At 36.7% G+C, this 17,388-nt stretch overlaps 2 protein-coding genes across 3 annotated transcripts; one reads left to right on the top strand and one right to left on the bottom strand.

Moving 5' to 3' along the window:
• Positions 1-7,736: 7,736 nt before the first annotated feature.
• LOC147855822 (uncharacterized) lies at positions 7,737-10,164 on the top strand. 2 transcript variants are annotated; one of them, XM_087330787.1, is made up of 3 exons: positions 7,737-9,089; positions 9,183-9,533; positions 9,618-10,164. In XM_087330787.1, the coding sequence occupies exons 1-2, from the start codon at positions 8,124-8,126 to the stop codon at positions 9,501-9,503; spliced, it is 1,287 nt and encodes a 428-aa protein (XP_087186913.1). In that variant the 5' UTR covers positions 7,737-8,123; the 3' UTR covers positions 9,504-9,533; positions 9,618-10,164. The 2 variants fall into 2 exon arrangements, with proteins under 2 accessions (XP_087186913.1, XP_087186912.1); XM_087330786.1 differs by having other exon boundaries at positions 7,739-9,533.
• Positions 10,165-13,153: 2,989 nt separating this feature from the next.
• LOC147855821 (phospholipase A1 PLIP2, chloroplastic-like) lies at positions 13,154-17,172 on the bottom strand. The gene is made up of 5 exons (XM_087330391.1): positions 16,176-17,172; positions 15,129-15,743; positions 15,001-15,060; positions 14,413-14,829; positions 13,154-14,308 (listed from the first exon to the last, which is right to left on the bottom strand). The coding sequence occupies exons 1-5, from the start codon at positions 17,085-17,087 to the stop codon at positions 13,670-13,672; spliced, it is 2,643 nt and encodes an 880-aa protein (XP_087186517.1). The 5' UTR covers positions 17,088-17,172; the 3' UTR covers positions 13,154-13,669.
• Positions 17,173-17,388: the final 216 nt, after the last annotated feature.

The following is a 17,388-nucleotide window of genomic DNA, read 5'->3' as shown; positions in this document are numbered from 1 at the left end:
GAAAGATTTACTATAAGTAGAAGGTTGGTGGATGTTTGGCATTTACCATCATTTGGAAAACTACATAATTCGTTACGGTTTTCTAGATCTGATAGAAGAGTAAACGGGGCAAACCTGTCAAGAATTGATAGGATTTATGTTGATGATTTATTTGCGGAGATAGGAGGGAGTGTTGGCATTTATCCAGGTACGACTTTCTCCGATCATGCCCCAGTTGTATTACAACTTAAGGTTGGGAAAAAACATAAGCAGCAAGGGAGAATAAGAATTCCACCAGAATTGTTTACAAAGTCTATAATTACTGAACAAGTTATGTATATATGGAGACAAACTTTATCGCAAATTGGAAATGTGGAAGACAATGTGACCTTGGCAATATCTCATATTAGTAGTTTTTTAATCTCTTGGGTACAGGGGAAAAAGGAAACATATACACAGAAAATTAATAGTATGCATCGTGCCTTGGCATCGTTGCAACATTTTCAAGAAAGGGATCCATTGTGTGAATGGACAGCAAATGCTTTACATAATGCGAAATGGGAATTAAGAAAGATTGAGGACAACATTTTAAACTTTCAATATCAAGCTTCCGCTTCAAAATGGACACAAGTAGGTGACAAAGTAAACAAGATGTTTTTTTCCCAAGTTGCACCGAAATGGTCGACAATAGGAATTAAACAATTAAGGAGGGAAGATGGCTCCTTAACAGTAGATGAGTCAGAAATTGTACAAATTGCTACTACGTATTATGCTAAATTGTTGACTGCTGATGTGGCTACAGAATCTGTCCACATAAGTAGGAAACGGGTGTGGGATCAAATTAAGCCAAAAGTTACAAATGAAATGAAGGTTGCATTAGTTAAGCCCTTTGACATTATGGAAATACATAATGCACTTAGAGCTTTAAGTCTTATGTCTTGTCCAGGGGAGGATGGAATTACTCCACATTTTTTCCTCAATTATTGGGAATATATTGGGGAAGATTTAACAAAAGCTTATCAAAGAATTTTTGACACTGGGTATATGCCTCGTAGTATGGCAGTTGGTTTGATTTATTTAATACCTAAGGGTGAAGGTATATCAGATGATATTAGAAAATGGAGACCAATAACTTTGTTAAATACAATATATAAAGTCTTTGCAAAAACATTGGCTTTGAGAGTGCAACCTTTTTTGCATGATTTGATTCATATCACCCAAACAGGTTTTATTCAGGAAAGAAGTATACTGGATAATTTGTTCTTTTTTTGGGAAGTCATTGCCTTGGCTAGGAAGAAAAAAGAGAATTTAGTGATTTTGTTACTTGACTTTGAAAAAGCATATGATCGTGTTGATTGGGAATTCCTTCAGGGTACTCTTGTAAGATTGGGTTTTCCGGAGAAATGGGTGATAGGAGTGTCTTCTTTGTATAATTCAGCATGCAGTTCTGTTTTGGCTGGAGGGGTTAAAGGTGATGAGTTTCAAATTTCCCGAAGTGTAAGACAAGGCTGTCCACTTGCACCATATCTATTTCTGTTTTTTGCTGAAGCAATGAGTTTGTTTTTGACTGCTGAAGATGTTGGATTAAAAGGAATAGCAATGCCCATTGATGGGACAAATGTGGTTGATGTAGAATTTGCTGATGACACAAGTTTGTATCTGGATTGTCACAATAATAATCTGCAGAAAATGTACACAGCAATGCAAACATTTTGTATAGCTGCAGGTGCAGCAATTAATTGGAATAAATCAGTGGGTTTTTGGGTGTCGTCCGATTCCACAACTCCACAATGGAGTCCTCATCCAGATTTCAGATGGGTTCCCGAGGGCACTTCAGTTAGATATTTGGGATGTCAAGTAGGGTTGAATATTTCTTCAGAAATTCAGGTTGCTTCTTTGTTATTGAAAATTAGGAAAAAACTTATGTTTTGGAGTAAAGCTAAACTATCATTTGCGGGTAGAGTGATAGTCGTTAATCATGTTTTGTTGTCTAGTCTCTGGTATATTATGTCATGTTGGAGTTTTTCGAGATCATGTATGGGACAATTGCAAAGATTGATTCGAAATTATTTGTGGTCTGGTAATGATGGAAGCCATGCTAGGGCAAAAGTCTCTTGGTCCACAATTGTTAAGCCATTGGATCAAGGAGGATTAGGGATTGTGGATCCATTACAACAATCGAAAGCTTTAATGGCAAAATTGGTGATTCGAGGATTATTGCCAGGATCGGAACCTTGGAAACAATTGTTGTTTTATGAATTGGAAAGGTTTTGTCCCAAGACGGGTGGAGATTGGACGCCTAGTGCTAGATGGGCTTTTATGGAACATAATAAATTGGCTATTGCTACAAGTTGGGAAGATAGATTTGCTCGATGTGTTCTTAAAGCATGGAAAGATATTTCTCGTGATGTAGTTAAGACATTGCCAAAAACAGAATCTGAATTCTGTAGGCAACCGCTGATTTGGAATTCATGGTTGACTGATCTAAGAGGACAAATGTTGGGAAAGCGTACTAAATGTGCATGGGCAGAATTAGATCGTGGGCCAGCACAGTCTATAGGTGCATGGATAACTTTTTTGTCTAAATCTATAGATCAACAAATGCTATTAATTAGTAATATAAGGGGTGGGAAGATAATGTATTCTGCGATCCAGAATGCCCTTGTTAATGTTCAAATGCAAATTGGATATACTACACACAAGTGGATGGGTTTATTTACTCCATTGGATGTTTTAATTGGAGTGAAAGCCTATATTGCGGAACAAGAATGCATGACTTTTGATGTACAGGATGATGGTAGGTTAATCTGTACATCTATGGAACATGATTTGTTTAGTTTTTGTTTACATAAAGAAGTGAGGGTGATTGCAAATGATGGATCAAATTGGGTATTAGACCCGGATCCTCAAAAGGTGAATTGTTTGTGGAGGATTTGGATTTTGGAAAGGAGATCAATATCTACACTAACTTGGGATCCTGGAGAACTGTATTGGAAGGTGAGGATGCAAGATAACATCAATTATGTGCCGTTTTTTCAGTATTCTGTGAGGATTGGTAGGAAAGTATTAGCTGCTAGATCATGGAAAGAACCAACTGCAAATATTGTTTGGAGACGAAATGAACTTTCTCCACAACATCTTAAACAATTTTGGAAATGGTTATGGGGTATAAAGATGAGTAGGAAAATTGTTGGTTTTCGATGGTTGTTGGTTCATAATGCTATACCAGTTAATGGGTGGCGAAAAGGAAATGTAGACAAGATGTGTCCTTTTTGTACAGATGTAATAGAGACTGCTAAACATTGTTTGTGGAGTTGTGGTTTTGCTCTGGATATATGGAAACAAATTATAAAATTTTTAATTCCAATATATCCTAGAGCAGTGTACACATGGGGTGCAGTATTATGGGCAGCGGTACATGATAAACCGATGGAATATGAACATGAGGAGGTTGCGGATGCTATTATGGTGAGGCATGGTATGATGGAAAAAATTTTGATCCCTCCGAATCCACAAATACAAACTGATAAACCTCAAATATGGCAATTGGTAAGTAGTATTACAATTTGGTATATTTGGAAGGCTCGATGTTTGAAGGTATTTCAAAATATGATTGAAAGACCTGCTCAAATAATCTCCGGAATTTGGATAGAGATTGTACATAATCTTAGAGGGATTTTGGATGGTATAAAAGGTAATACGCATCAAGCGGAGCTTAGGCGGGTGGAGTTTCATGCCATTTGGGACATAGGTATATTTTATAGACGGTATTTTGGTAAGGTGGAGTGGTTCTACTCAACACCAAAGTGTTTATTCAAGCCAATGGTTAGACTTTAGGAAAATATAGGGGATCGGTATAGCTTGTATGTTTAGCCTTATGGCGGTTTTCTAATACTAATGTAGTATCTTTTTTTGGAAAAAAAAAAAAAAAAAAAAACATATATAGTACAAGTTACAACTCATGGCTTTGAGGAGCCTTGTGTTCCCTGGTATGTGGTTATGAGAGAAAACATTGTTGGTAATAATCTCTTTGATGAATAATTTCGTTATTGATGTTGTGGGCTATGTGGCTAGCTATGAAAGAAATAAAACAGTGCAAGCGATAATCTCTTCGATGAATAAAACACAAGGTAGTGATGCTATGCGATTAAGTTGGATCAAGGAATTAGAATTAACGTCTATTTTACCTATATAAGAAAATATACCTCAATGAAAAATGGATGGAATATCTATAGATAAAGTAATACTAACTAAAGTTTTGTTTCAAATAACATGAACTTATAATAGGAAATTTGGGCATTTACAATAGCATATATCTTCACGTTACTACCAATATTTTGTTCATGCCTAGAACATACTGCATGCAAAAGTAGTTGACATGAACATAGAAGAGTGTACATTTATAGATGGGCACACGTGTACAACTTGAGAACCTAGGTCGTAGTACCAAAACGGTTGTGCCCAAGACAAAAACAAATTATTTCAATTCTCATCCTTTCTCTCAAAATGACCAATTTGTATAGTACCAATGGCATGCATAGTTGTGACCATCTTAATAAAAAGGTGATGACTTGGGTAAACCTTTCGGATTCATAAAACTATTGATAGAGGTTTCGTGCATACATGAAGAGTATGCAATATTAGATTAGGCGTCAAAGACCTCTTAGGGAATATATTAGTAAAAAAGGTTAAGCCTTCTTGAACCATTTTATGGCACCTAGTTGCTAGAACAATTTAGTACCAAGTTAGTAAAATTACATGACATATTTGAAAGATAAACATGAGGAGATCAAAAGTCCAATAAAAGAGAGTTGGGATTTTCACAGAAGAGAAAGTACTAGTTGTCATGGAAGAGGCCAACGTATTGGATAATAAGCTGATAAATAATTCTTTTAAAATGAGGTATAATGCAAATCCATCAAAAACAGTAAAAACCTATGGAAGATGCCAACTAATGCTAACCACTTCGGTTATATTGATAAAAAGGGTTTTCATCATACATCTCTCAAGAGTAATTATGACTTGTTCGAACATTATCGTCATCGTAGGAAGGCTTTATATAGTTTTTAAACATACTAATGATTTAATGTTTATAGCTCCCTCACCATTTAAATTGTAACCCAAATGAATTTTCAAGAAAAGGAGAATTAAAGAGGTGAAAATTGTAGAGAGCCATACAATGTCTTTTAAATTTCAACATAAGGTAATTTCTCTAGACTCCTTCAATAACACTCATGTGTATTATTGAAGTGATTGTGACAAGCATTGCGCTATGATTGAGGATACCTTAACAATTGCCCATTGTGAACTATGTATAGTTATTATAGCAAAAGTTGTGAATATTCAACGGTTTTGATACAATTGTAGAGCTATGAAATCACAAACTAATTCTAGTTTCTTGATAAATAATGTTTGACAAATAAACTGAGTTGTTTTTCTTACAAAATTAAGGGTAGGTCTGAAACTCATGCAAGGTTTACAACAATTTTTGCATCGGTTCATCAAGTGAATCTAATTGAATAAATTAACCTTTTCGATGCTTTGTTGATTTTGTCGATTGGCAATCCATATTATGTAATGTTTGGTTGGTAATCTCTCTAAGCACTCCTTCTTATACTTTCTTTAATGCATAGTCCATTTCATGAGTTGTAATTAAAGTTAAGGGAAAAGTACCAGGATACCCCTAGAAGTTCGTCTATTTACTAGAATGCCCTTGGAAGTTCCAAATTTACCAAACTACCCCTATATCCAAAAAAATACACTTTATAAAGTAATTATACACTCAAACCTACAAGCCCTATTTACTAGAATACCCTTCAAACACAATTTATTTGCTTAAGCAATTCAATCACAAATTTCTACAAATTAAATTTCTCTTAATTAACGCTTAAATTTTTGCAAATGTAATTATTACATTTCGATAATTAATTTTGATTTGCAAGTGTTTTTGAAATTGATGAGATTTAGTTGTGATTGCATTTTGCTAACAAAATTTAGTGTAAAATCATGAAATTTGGTTTAAGATAGCATTTTAATAGCAAAGTGTTATGTGAGATTTTGTTTAAAATGACATTTTGGTAGCAAAGTTTTTCGTGAGATTTGGTTTAACATTTTGGCCGCAAATTGTTTGTGAATCCGCAAATTCCTAGAATTTGGCTTCAAAATGGCATCCCAATGGTAAAATTTGGTGTGTGATCAAATGTTTTGGTTTTAAGATTAAATTTTGGTCACTTCAATCACAAATTTTGGTTTTATGGGATTAAGCCAGTATAACTCGGTGTAAATTCATAGAATTGGATTTTCAGGTGACCTTTCAATTGAAATTTTTGATATATAATATAATCTTGATAATTTAGTTTGATTTATGATGTATTTTGAAAAATAAAAGTGGTATAAATTGGTCAAAATAGGTATATAGTGGCATTATGGTAAATAAGTTTAGGTTTAAGGGTACTCTGGTAAATAAGGCTTGTAAATTTGAGCATATAATAGGGCTTGTAGATTTGTGTTTGAAGAAGTTTGTGTTTGAAGGGTATTATGGTAAATAGGGCTTGTAGATTTAAGTGTATAATTACTTTATAAAGTGTATTTTTTTGGACATAGGGGTAGTTTGGTAAATGTGGAACTTCCAGGGGCATTTTGGTAAATAGACGAACTTCCAGGGGTATCCTGGTACTTTTCCCTTAAAGTTAATTTCGAGATTCGAAGTCCTTAATATACATGGAAAAACATATGTTGGTTATAAACCCCAACTATGTACAAAGAATGACAGAATTTTATTCTTCTATACAAGTTCATTCAAGGAACGTGGTCGATTAATTTTTTTCGAAATTCAAAAGGCTAGATAGAGGGCTACTTTTGTAGTTTCTTTAATATAGGGGATCCTTAAAATTAAAGCATAACAACTCATAAAGGATTTCCTTTAGAGTAAAGTGTGTGAAAAGAAAGAAGATTTTCTTTTTTAAAGGAAGTGTAAGAAGATAACCATGGTATGAATAAACCGATAAGCATACCACGACAAGGAGATCTCAACCCCACGAGATGCTAAACAAAAGTGGGTAAAGTGGAATTCTAGTTCCACTGAAAGAAACCCTTAAAATACATATGATAATGAAACATCCAAACGATGTCGAAGTAGTCAGGTTTTATTAAAGGCTAAGACATGTCATGCTTTCTTGATTCCGTGGAAATCTTTTGGCAAATATCATATATATTGCGAAATATCTCCAAGAACTAACCTAGTCCTTCCTTTAGTAGTTTCAACGTATTCTTATATCGTGATAGAGAGAACAATAATTAGGTTTGGGTTAGGCAACACAAACCATACAAAGGTCATGTCACACCTTTTCATATTGATGTTCAACGATTTTGATAATTAGCAAGAAGAAAAAAAACTATCCAAAGTCATCGAAAAAGTTCACTAAGATCGTGGCATGCTAAAGGTGGGCCTACATATGATGATTACGCGTGGTGGCAACAGGTGGTGTCCACTAAGAAATTTCAGATGACCTTTTTTTAATGTTGAGGGGGACAACAAAGTAATGTTGTGTACATTGTTCTTGTGATGATTGATGGACACTATTACTTACATAGGGGGAGAAGACATGTCGGGGATTCAGGGTGGGACAGATCAACAATGGCTATGGCTATGAACTCATTATTGACGGAAGAAATAAATCTCACTTTATTTTGTCACTTGGTGTCGATAAGTCTCCTCTATTGTTATTTCTTGTGGTTATGGCATATTTATAATCAAATAGCTCTCTCTCTCTCTCTCTCTCTCTCTCTCTCTCTCCCCATGTTTTCTTTGTTGTTGTTCAAAGTTGGCAAAACAAACCACCCAAAAATAATGTATTAGGCTGGCTCTCTCAAGACTTAGCTGGGTGGGTTGGGTCATTATGTTGGTCACAAGGTTCTTGAACACATGGCCTATCATTAAATTTGAATAAAACCTTTGATCATTCTCTTGGAGCCAATGACTTGTTTTTATTGTGTTTTTCTTTTCTAACTCCATATATAGCTTCCTTTCAAACAACTAGAATTTTGCAAACATTTCTTCTAAGCAATCCATTTAAACCAAGCATATCATTTCTAAACACCAAACATATAGAGCGACACTACCCCGTGTGGAGCCGGGGGTATATATGGGGAAATTGCTACACAAACTAGTACGCGGCATTGTGCCCTCTTGGTTCACGAGAATCAAAGGAGGGTCGGACGCATCGCCTAAGAAATTGTTGCCCTTCTTCAAGGGAGCTGGAATGCAAAGTCCAAGGAAGAAGAAGAAGAAACCGCCGGCGTCTCATTGGTCGGGAAGTGTCGAGGTCTTCCAACTAACGGACAAAGACAATGAAGAAGACGAAGGCATCATCGGGGGGTCGGGGTCCGAAGGACAAGAATGTGGGCGAGTGCACATGGAGAACACAATATCTACTACTACCACCATGGTGGCGGAAAGCATATTGATGGAGAATTACGGCGATGATAGTGATGATGACAATGCTTTCTATGAGGAGAGCATCCACCACCACCACCACCATAGCCAAGTTCATGAAGAATCTTATATCCATCATCCACAACATGATGAGGATGGTGATGAGGATGATCACATCCACATTCATCATCCGCGGCATCATCGCGAGGACATCGCCTATAGCTACCATCCACAACAACATAATCATCATCATCATGAAGACCATGGAAAGACCCATCATCAACATCACATAGATCACAATCATCGTCGACAACACCATCATTGTGATGATGAAGACGGCATCGATGAATTATATGACCATGGAAAGGCCCATCATGATGATGATGAAGATGGTATCCATGAATTATATGGCCATGGAAATACCCATCATCAACATCACATAGATCACCATCAACAACAACATCATCATCATCATGAAGATGGTATCCATGAATTATATGGCCATGGAAAGACCCATCATCAAGATCACATAGATCACCATCCACAACAACAACATCATCATCATGAAGATGGCATCCATGAATTATATGGCCATGGAAAGACCCATCATCAACATCACATAGATCACCATCATCATCATCATCATCAACAACAACAACAACATATGAAACCAGAGGTGAGAGAGGCAGAGCATTCTAGTAATGGCGCCCATCATCATGTGCTCATGAGGTCTTCTAACAAGAGGAAGGTGAATGCATGTGGTGTGCAGGAAGAGACAACCGAAGAAGCAACAAGAAGGATGAAGAGGCCAAAAGAAGAAGGAGGAGAAGGAGAGCAGGAAGATATGGTGCTTCCACAGGGCATACGTGCGGTTGTGGGCGATGGCAGAGCAATTGTGAGGTATAGCGAGGATCCAGACATGGCATTTTGGGAGTCGATGGTGGAGATGATAGTGAGCAACGGCCTGTCTGATGACATGGGGACCCTCCAATTCCTGCTATCATGCTACCTGAGCCTGAACGACCCCCACCTCCATTACACAATCCATAAGAGCTTCATCAGAGCCTTGGATGATCTTCACATTGCCTGACCTGACCCACCGGTTCCGGTTTAGGTTTAGGTTTAGGTTTCGGATTCGGTTCCGGTTTAGGTTTAGGCTTCGGATTCGGATTCGGTTCCGGTTCCGGTTTAGGTTTAGGTTTAGGCTTAGGATCCGGTTCCGGTTCCGGTTTTTCTAAACCTAAACCCAAATGGACAAGCTTTGGTCGGTTCTCTTTTTCTATCAGAAGAACCAAATCTTTTCCACACTCTTGTAAAAAGTAAAGAATGTATTTGAGCTTCATACAAACAAGTGTATCCTATAGAAATCAGAATTGAATAAAGAATATAAGGACTTCATGTAATTCTAGCAATGTATTCTGCCTCGAAGCAAGTTAATTCTCTAAATATCAAAACCTAATCTAGGAGCAGAGGACTATATTTAGTCATACGAAAGCGCGCTTGCGTCCTCGAGGTAAAGGTAGACATCTTTTAGAAGAGATTGAAAGAATGAGAAGACGTAGCATTCCGAATAATCCAAATTATTATCAAGGAAAGAGAGGCCTTACTTATATACTCAAACATGATCAAATTATGAGTGTTAATTTGATTTTTGTATAATTTTAAAAAAACTTAAGGGTATTCTAGTCCATTATGTAACCCAATGTAAGGGTGTCATAGAATTTTGTTAAAGATCAAAGGTAATCTTGAAAGCTTCCCTTTGTTAAATGGTTCTTGTGGAAACTTTGGTCAGAAACACAATAATAGGAAAGGGTGCATTCATATATGATGTGGTTAGCAAGGTCTCTAGAGAAACTTTGACAAACATTATTCAGATAGTTTATGACACAACATGGGAAGTAACCTAAGGTGTACAATTCAAATCCCCAGTATTTTGCTTGAACAAAAACAAAATTGTATATATATCGTCCTTTATTCTTATGGTTTGCGTTGTGTGTCAAAATTCGTTTTAATGATAGGTAGCATGTCTATTGTGATTTTGTATTCAAATTATAAATTTATTACCCCAAGCTCCCTTAACATCGTTCAAGCCTAGAGATAATTGTTAATAGAGAAGACACTTACTCTTCATTGTTCAACTCATCTCATATGCCCAAATTGAATAACGTTATTGGTGCCACACAATCGGGAGTACATGGATGAGAATCACACTTTACAACAGAAGCATCCAATTCCTAATCATATAAAAAGGGAAGTTCAACAATACAATGAACTTTTGGGTAGGGAGAGAATAAAATAAAATAAAATAGATGTTGAATTGCCCATGAGGAGGCGAGGTGGCCAATTTTAACATTTGTCACTGAATTAACATTCTTGTTCCATGTGATTCCTTCCTAAGGAGGTTTATAATATTGCAGTAAAAACTCTCTATGTGAAAATAATGCACACACACATGTGCTCACCCTTCTTGGTGGAGATCTAGAAGTCATCATACTTCTCGTTAATTACATTATATTTTGAGCATGCAAGAGTAAGTGATATTCATCATCCATGTCTTCATATTCGGTGATGATTCCATGATGCTACCTCAAATCCTAACGTGTGTGAGCCAGTTCGAGGAAGTGCGAAGGTTCTATGAGAGCCTGAGCCAACGCTCATGTGGGTAATGATATGTGGTTTGATATGTTCTAACATATTTAGTATTCATCATCCACTAGGTTATTATTGCCTACCTTACATGTCTTCATAGTAGGTGATGATTACATGGTGCTACCTCAACGTGTAACGTGTGTAAGCGAGTTCAAGGAAGTGCTAGGGTGTGGGTAGTGAGATGCAATTGGATATGTTCTACCATTTTTACTTTGTATTGGGGTCAACATTGAGGGTTAACATTTAAAATGCAGTATTCCAATTTTGACATTTTCTCATTTGTGCACTTCATCCGAAATAACTCTACCTTTGATGATCATACTTCATACATTACCTAATTCTTCTACTCTCCATCTTCTAAACCATGTCATAATGCAAAGCACCAAGTTGGATGAAAGGATTTTTCTCAAACTAGTTTTTTTGTATCTTGAAGCCTATCTTCCGAGTTTGTTATGGAAACCCAAGATCAATCATTTTTTTATATTTTTGTGATATATTCATATACCATTTGCATTGTTAGAACCCCTATGGGCCAAGCCCATGTTTCTATTATCATGACAAGACAGGACGTTGAGGATTTCTCTTACTAGTTTTTTTGTACCATGCAGCCAAGCTTTCAGGTTTATTTTGACAGTCCATGATCATGTGCATGCATATTATTCACTTTTATGACATATTTGTATACTATTTGCGTTGTTATCACCTATACAAGTAGAGCACATGCGTCTAATAGCATGATAAGATAGATGTTGAGAAATTAACACCCCATTGTCTCTTGTAAAAACAATTTTTGAATTTTCTCTATTTCATTCCATGCACTAAGTGATGATATGTGCCAATCTATAAACAAATGCTTTGATCACCATAGCATTTAATAGCTTCTCACCCTCATGTATTACTTTGGTTGCATTGATTCTCAAACATATAATAACTATTCCAACTTACTTGAAGTTCATATTTATAGCATGTGCTCCACCTATTTGTCGATGGGACATTAATACCAAGATATTTGAAGCTTTGCACCACTTGTGTTGGCTCTCCCTTGTATGTAAAAGTCGCGTAGTGTCTTGGTTGTATTCCCTTGGTAGTGTCCAAGAATAACACCACGTCATTGAGATATAGGGGTACAATAATAAGCTCTTCCATATGTTTTGGGCCATCTAATTTGTCTTTCTTTTTGTAGCCTTTCATACTATTTCTTCTACACAATGTGCATAGACTTGATTGACACCCTTGATTGACCCTCATGTTTCAAAAAAGGTACTTCGAGAAACCATTATCCATTTTCAATCGGCATCAAATTTGCTCATATAATTCTCTTGCATTTCCTCTATCCTTTAATAGCATTGTAATTTATATTGTTCTTTTCCAGGTCACGTCTTTGTATGGTGTTAAAGGCTTTTGTCAAAGTCCATAAAACAATAACATGGGGTTCCCACTTGTAAAGAAATGACAGAAATGGAATGTTGTGATCTAATGCCTACTTGACCAAGAGTTTATTTGTTATGATGACGTTCATGTCATGAAGTCATGAGACGACCTTTTGTTCCATTATAGACAATGCTAACACCATGATAGTTCCATAGATATTGAAATCTCCTCCTTTATGGATTGGTTCAATCCAACTCATGAGCAATTCTTCGGATTAACCTTGGTTGAAAGCTTCATACACAATCGTTGTTATCCATTGCCATGTTTGGCTCTTGTCGATTTCAAGAGCTCACTTGTCACCAAAATTGCATCTAGCAATTTGTCATTAGACATATTTTTCTTGGTTTATTAATATCTTCATAGAATATGTATGTACTATATGTTATTTCCATAATTTGGCAAGGATTATTCAATTGTGCATATAAAGTTTATGTACATAATGTTCCATCATTTTCCAATAGATTGTGATAGACATATCTCGGACACCTATAAAAGCTTCCCAAACCCATAGGAATCAATCAGATCTAGAAATGGATCTTTTGATGCCTTTAATTAGGCTCACCTTAACCTTCCACCTTTATGTTGATCTATCAAGATACTTTTCATGACAATTTGATCTTCTCCAAAACCAATGAGAGGCGAGAAGCAAAGATCAACATATATGCAATATAATCCCACAAGTTTGATAGAGAAAGTACATAACAATTGGCGTACACATCTATGAGTTACATTTTGATACTAATATAATTTCTCATGAGGGAATCTAGACTATATATACAACCTTAGAATCAATGTCATTTGGGCTCATCTTCCCAAGTATTAGGACTTTAGATAGCTTTCTTTAATCATTTGCTTGTTTAGATTTCAAGTTCATAATATTCATCAAACCTTTCAATTTGATGCCCCCCAATCACTTCCAATGTTCTTGTGGTTTGTTTTGTTTTCGTTTTTTAATACAATACATATATACAAATTTACATGTGTTACTACATTTGACGTGTCCCATACTCTTTTTAAGCCAAGTAATATTTTGTATATAATGATTGTGTGGCTTGTAGTTCAAGAATGCTGAATGATAATCACCACTGAAATCCACCTATAAGTGGCCCCCGTGTGCTTCATAACGTTGGTAAATGCCACGTTGAAGAGAAAATTACCAAGCTCACCTCATACCCATCAAACACAAACAAGTAATGTTGAAAGGGACTCTAGAAAAACCATCTTCAACATTAAAACAAATATGATCCCCGTTTGGACATGTTTTGATGCAATGATGCTAGCATATCTAATCAAAGAATCACCGTATGTCTGCCACCTGGGAGAAGCACTGAGACCAAACCTGAATCGGTTAATCGTGTAGTGCACATTCTGTCTAAGTAAAAATGAAGTTCGACCAACAGCATAACTAAGAGATCTAGTGCTCATCTCATCAGTATATGCATGATATGATATAGCGAATGCTGAAGGCCGACGTATAAGCCGTTTCTTTTCATGATTGATCAACTCATGAATAGCTTCTGTGTACATCTTTTCACGATTGATCAACTCATGAATAGCTTCTGTGTAGCTTCGGTGATACCGTAATATCGTACCATTGAAACCATAGGACCCAATATCACCAAGCATATCTAATGGATGAGGCACATTTAGAAAAGCTCTCTGAGCTGCTCGTAACTCGGTCGCACTCCCGATCTCATCATTGGGATGCCGTACTATGTATAATCCATGTCCATCTGGAAGGAAAGGGTGAGAGGGCGTAGCATTCACATTAGGTTGCAATATAAGCATCTGGCCCATAGGAGCATATAGGAACTTCTGAAATTTTTATACATGGTCAGTTCGTATCATGTCTGAAATAATGTTGTAATTTGGAATATATTGTTGGTAAAATTGTAGAAAGAAAAAAGAATGTTGAGTACCTGATTCTTTAAACAAGGATGGTCCCGGAACCTTCCATTGAACCTCTTCAAAACCTCAACAACATGATCAGGATAATCGCAAGAAAAAGCACGTGGTACAAGGTCCCTGTGCATCATGATACATTTGATATGGCTTGATGGCCTATTCATCTTGTGTAGAAGATGGTCACCTCCACACATAATGCAAGGAGATCCGAATGTTATGACAGGAAGAATGGCCGACTGAGGGAGTAAACCTCGCCATTCGAACATGAGTGCCAAGAGTGTTGCAAGACTACCTCCCAATGAATGCCCTATGAACCGAAACCGAGCAAAATGTCCATGTGTTGAAACATGGGCACGAACCTCAGGAAGCACTTGCTCATACAATGCATTTGCAGCCTCATATATCCCACGATGCACTAGAACATCCGATCCCTACAGATGTCCGTCCAAAAGAGATCATATTATACATTGATACATGCATACATAAGAGCATACAGCATACAACTTACATACATACACACATACATGCATTGTGCATCCATGCAAACAACAAAGATACATCCATTCATACACACATATACATGAAATACTGTTGAAGTATACCTCAAATTTAGTCGGTTCGAAACTTAGGTTAGCTTGCCATGATGCCAGTGATTCTGAACCCTAAAAATACAAACCTTCAGGAACTTGATAAACCAGCTCAGAAACTACCATCACTTTCAAATTCTTACCTGAATGGCAAATATACGTAAATGCTCTGTCGGATCATCACAAACAAACCATTCTGATGGGCATGATCCTGACGACTGTGAACTTTGTGCACCACTAGATTTGGCCTGTTCTTCAGGAACAATCTCAGTCCTAGAGCTGGGAGTTCCAACAAATTCCAGTTCCTCAAGATTAGATCCACCTGTGTACATGAACAAGCCCAGTGTTTGGAAGCTTCTGTCACCCTTTTGAACATTGCTGTCATAAGCTCCAATTCGTTCATTAACCATATGCAATCGGAAACCATCATCACTCATAGGGCTACTGGATCCTGAATGTACTGATTCCAACTTTAGAGTAGAATGGTATGCAGCACTCGATGTCTCAACCATTGAGTTCACTGTATGAGCTTCATATACAATACTTGGCGACATCATTGTTTTAACTTTAGGACCCTTGTCTATGATACTTGGCACGACCATTGATTTGACCATTGATTTAACACTACGACTCTTAATGTTCAGAGGCAGTTTCTTCCTTGAGTCAACTTCATTTTCTTTGGAAGCAATTGTCTTGGCTTTTTTATTGAGTGAGGATGTAATAAACTGAAGGCCATGATCCTCAAACAACAATTGATCCTACATACACAAACACACCAAAGCAAAATGTTTGAAGCATATCATGGAAAAAACAAAGATCGGAGAATACAATGAGAGACAGAAATATAGATAGTTATAGATCTCCAATATAAACATAAAATATAAGATGCAGAATAATTGTTGATGAAAAGCATGAGAGACAGAAATATATATATAAGATCTATACTGTGAGTAATGTCAATTAACATATATAATGATAGAAGAACCTAAAGATCTAACAAACGATCTATGATTGTAATAGATCTCCTATATCCATATAAGATGCAAAAGAATTGTTAATGAAAAGCATGAGAAAGAGAAAAATAGATGCAAGATCTACACTGCGCTGTGCATATTCAATTAACAAGATGGATAGCTGTTATATACAGAGATTCTATGATGCTTCTTAATAAAGATATTACAAAGTAGTACCTGGATATCTAGTATTGCGTAGGTCATGTCACAGAGGGACGACATTCGAGCCAATAATTCCATCTCCTCCAAAGAAGCATCCACTAAATATGTAGACAAAGATTCCTTACTATGAACAACTGTCGTGTGAGGAACCTCCAACCAGCAACCAAGGCAGCGAGTTTCAGAATTGGATTTGGTAACTTCGGATTCTTCTCTTGAAGGATCCGTTGCCCTATTTTCCTTAACTTTATCCGATGCATAGAAGGAATTTTCACTCACGATTTTCCCCAGTTTTTGGTTTGATAAATTTCCAGTTAATAAGGTCTTGGGATTTAGCCAAGTTGTATTGATATTTTGATGCCATATTTTACCCTTACTAACTTTATATTGATCAATGAGATCCTTGTCTTCAGATTTATCAACGTCCACATGTTTGCAAGCATCTGATAATACGTTTATGCCCATCAATGAAGACTTATGATCATTACCATTGCTATGAAGTTCCATTACATCCCCTGTTTCATCATCATCATCATCATCATTACTATCAAGCTTAAATCCATCCACTGTTTTTTCTTCTTCTTCTTCATTTGGTTCCATTTCTTCTACTAATATGAAATCATCTCCCATGGTTTTCTCTGTAGATAAGTCTATTTCTTTTCTGGGGAACAGAAATGCGAGGGGATCAGGAACCACGGAAAATTGAGAAGGAAATGGTAGAGGTTTAAACTTAGTACTAATCGACTCATCTGTTCTGATCTTCTGATTACTAACGATAGAAGGAGGAGGAGAAGACGAAGGAGGAGGAGATTGGCAAACACAGAGTTTCACAGATCTCTTGGACGATGCTGATGTTTCTGCTGCTGCCTCATGATGATACTTCTTGCGAATCAAAGAATAAAAACTGAATTTACTCAGAAGTAATTCCATGAACGAACGAACGAACGAACAATGGATCAATCAAACGAGCAAACAAATGAGCAGAGTAGTAAGAAAGATCAGGAGAAACAGAGCAGCAAGGCTTGGGTACAACTAGAATCTTTCTTCCGATCGAACAAATGAGGGCAAGGCAACTGTCCTACACGGAACTGTATCGATGCCTGCACACACACGCTTCTTGTAGAAGAAGCAAGCAAAGAAAGGAAGAAATGGAGGGGAAGCCATCGCCGCCATCAAATCATTCGTGCACTTTTACTCTTCTCATTTTCTATATTTGTTCAGAGACTCTGAC

The sequence above is a fragment of the Azolla caroliniana genome, unplaced genomic scaffold, assembly GCF_043228905.1.
Source record: "Azolla caroliniana isolate FFs.n. ecotype wild unplaced genomic scaffold, voAzoCaro1.0.p SCAF_14, whole genome shotgun sequence".
In the NCBI taxonomy this organism is placed as follows: Eukaryota; Viridiplantae; Streptophyta; class Polypodiopsida; order Salviniales; family Salviniaceae; genus Azolla; species Azolla caroliniana.
The sequence above is the reverse complement of the archived record's forward strand: the minus strand, read 5'-3'. Positions and strand labels throughout refer to the sequence as shown.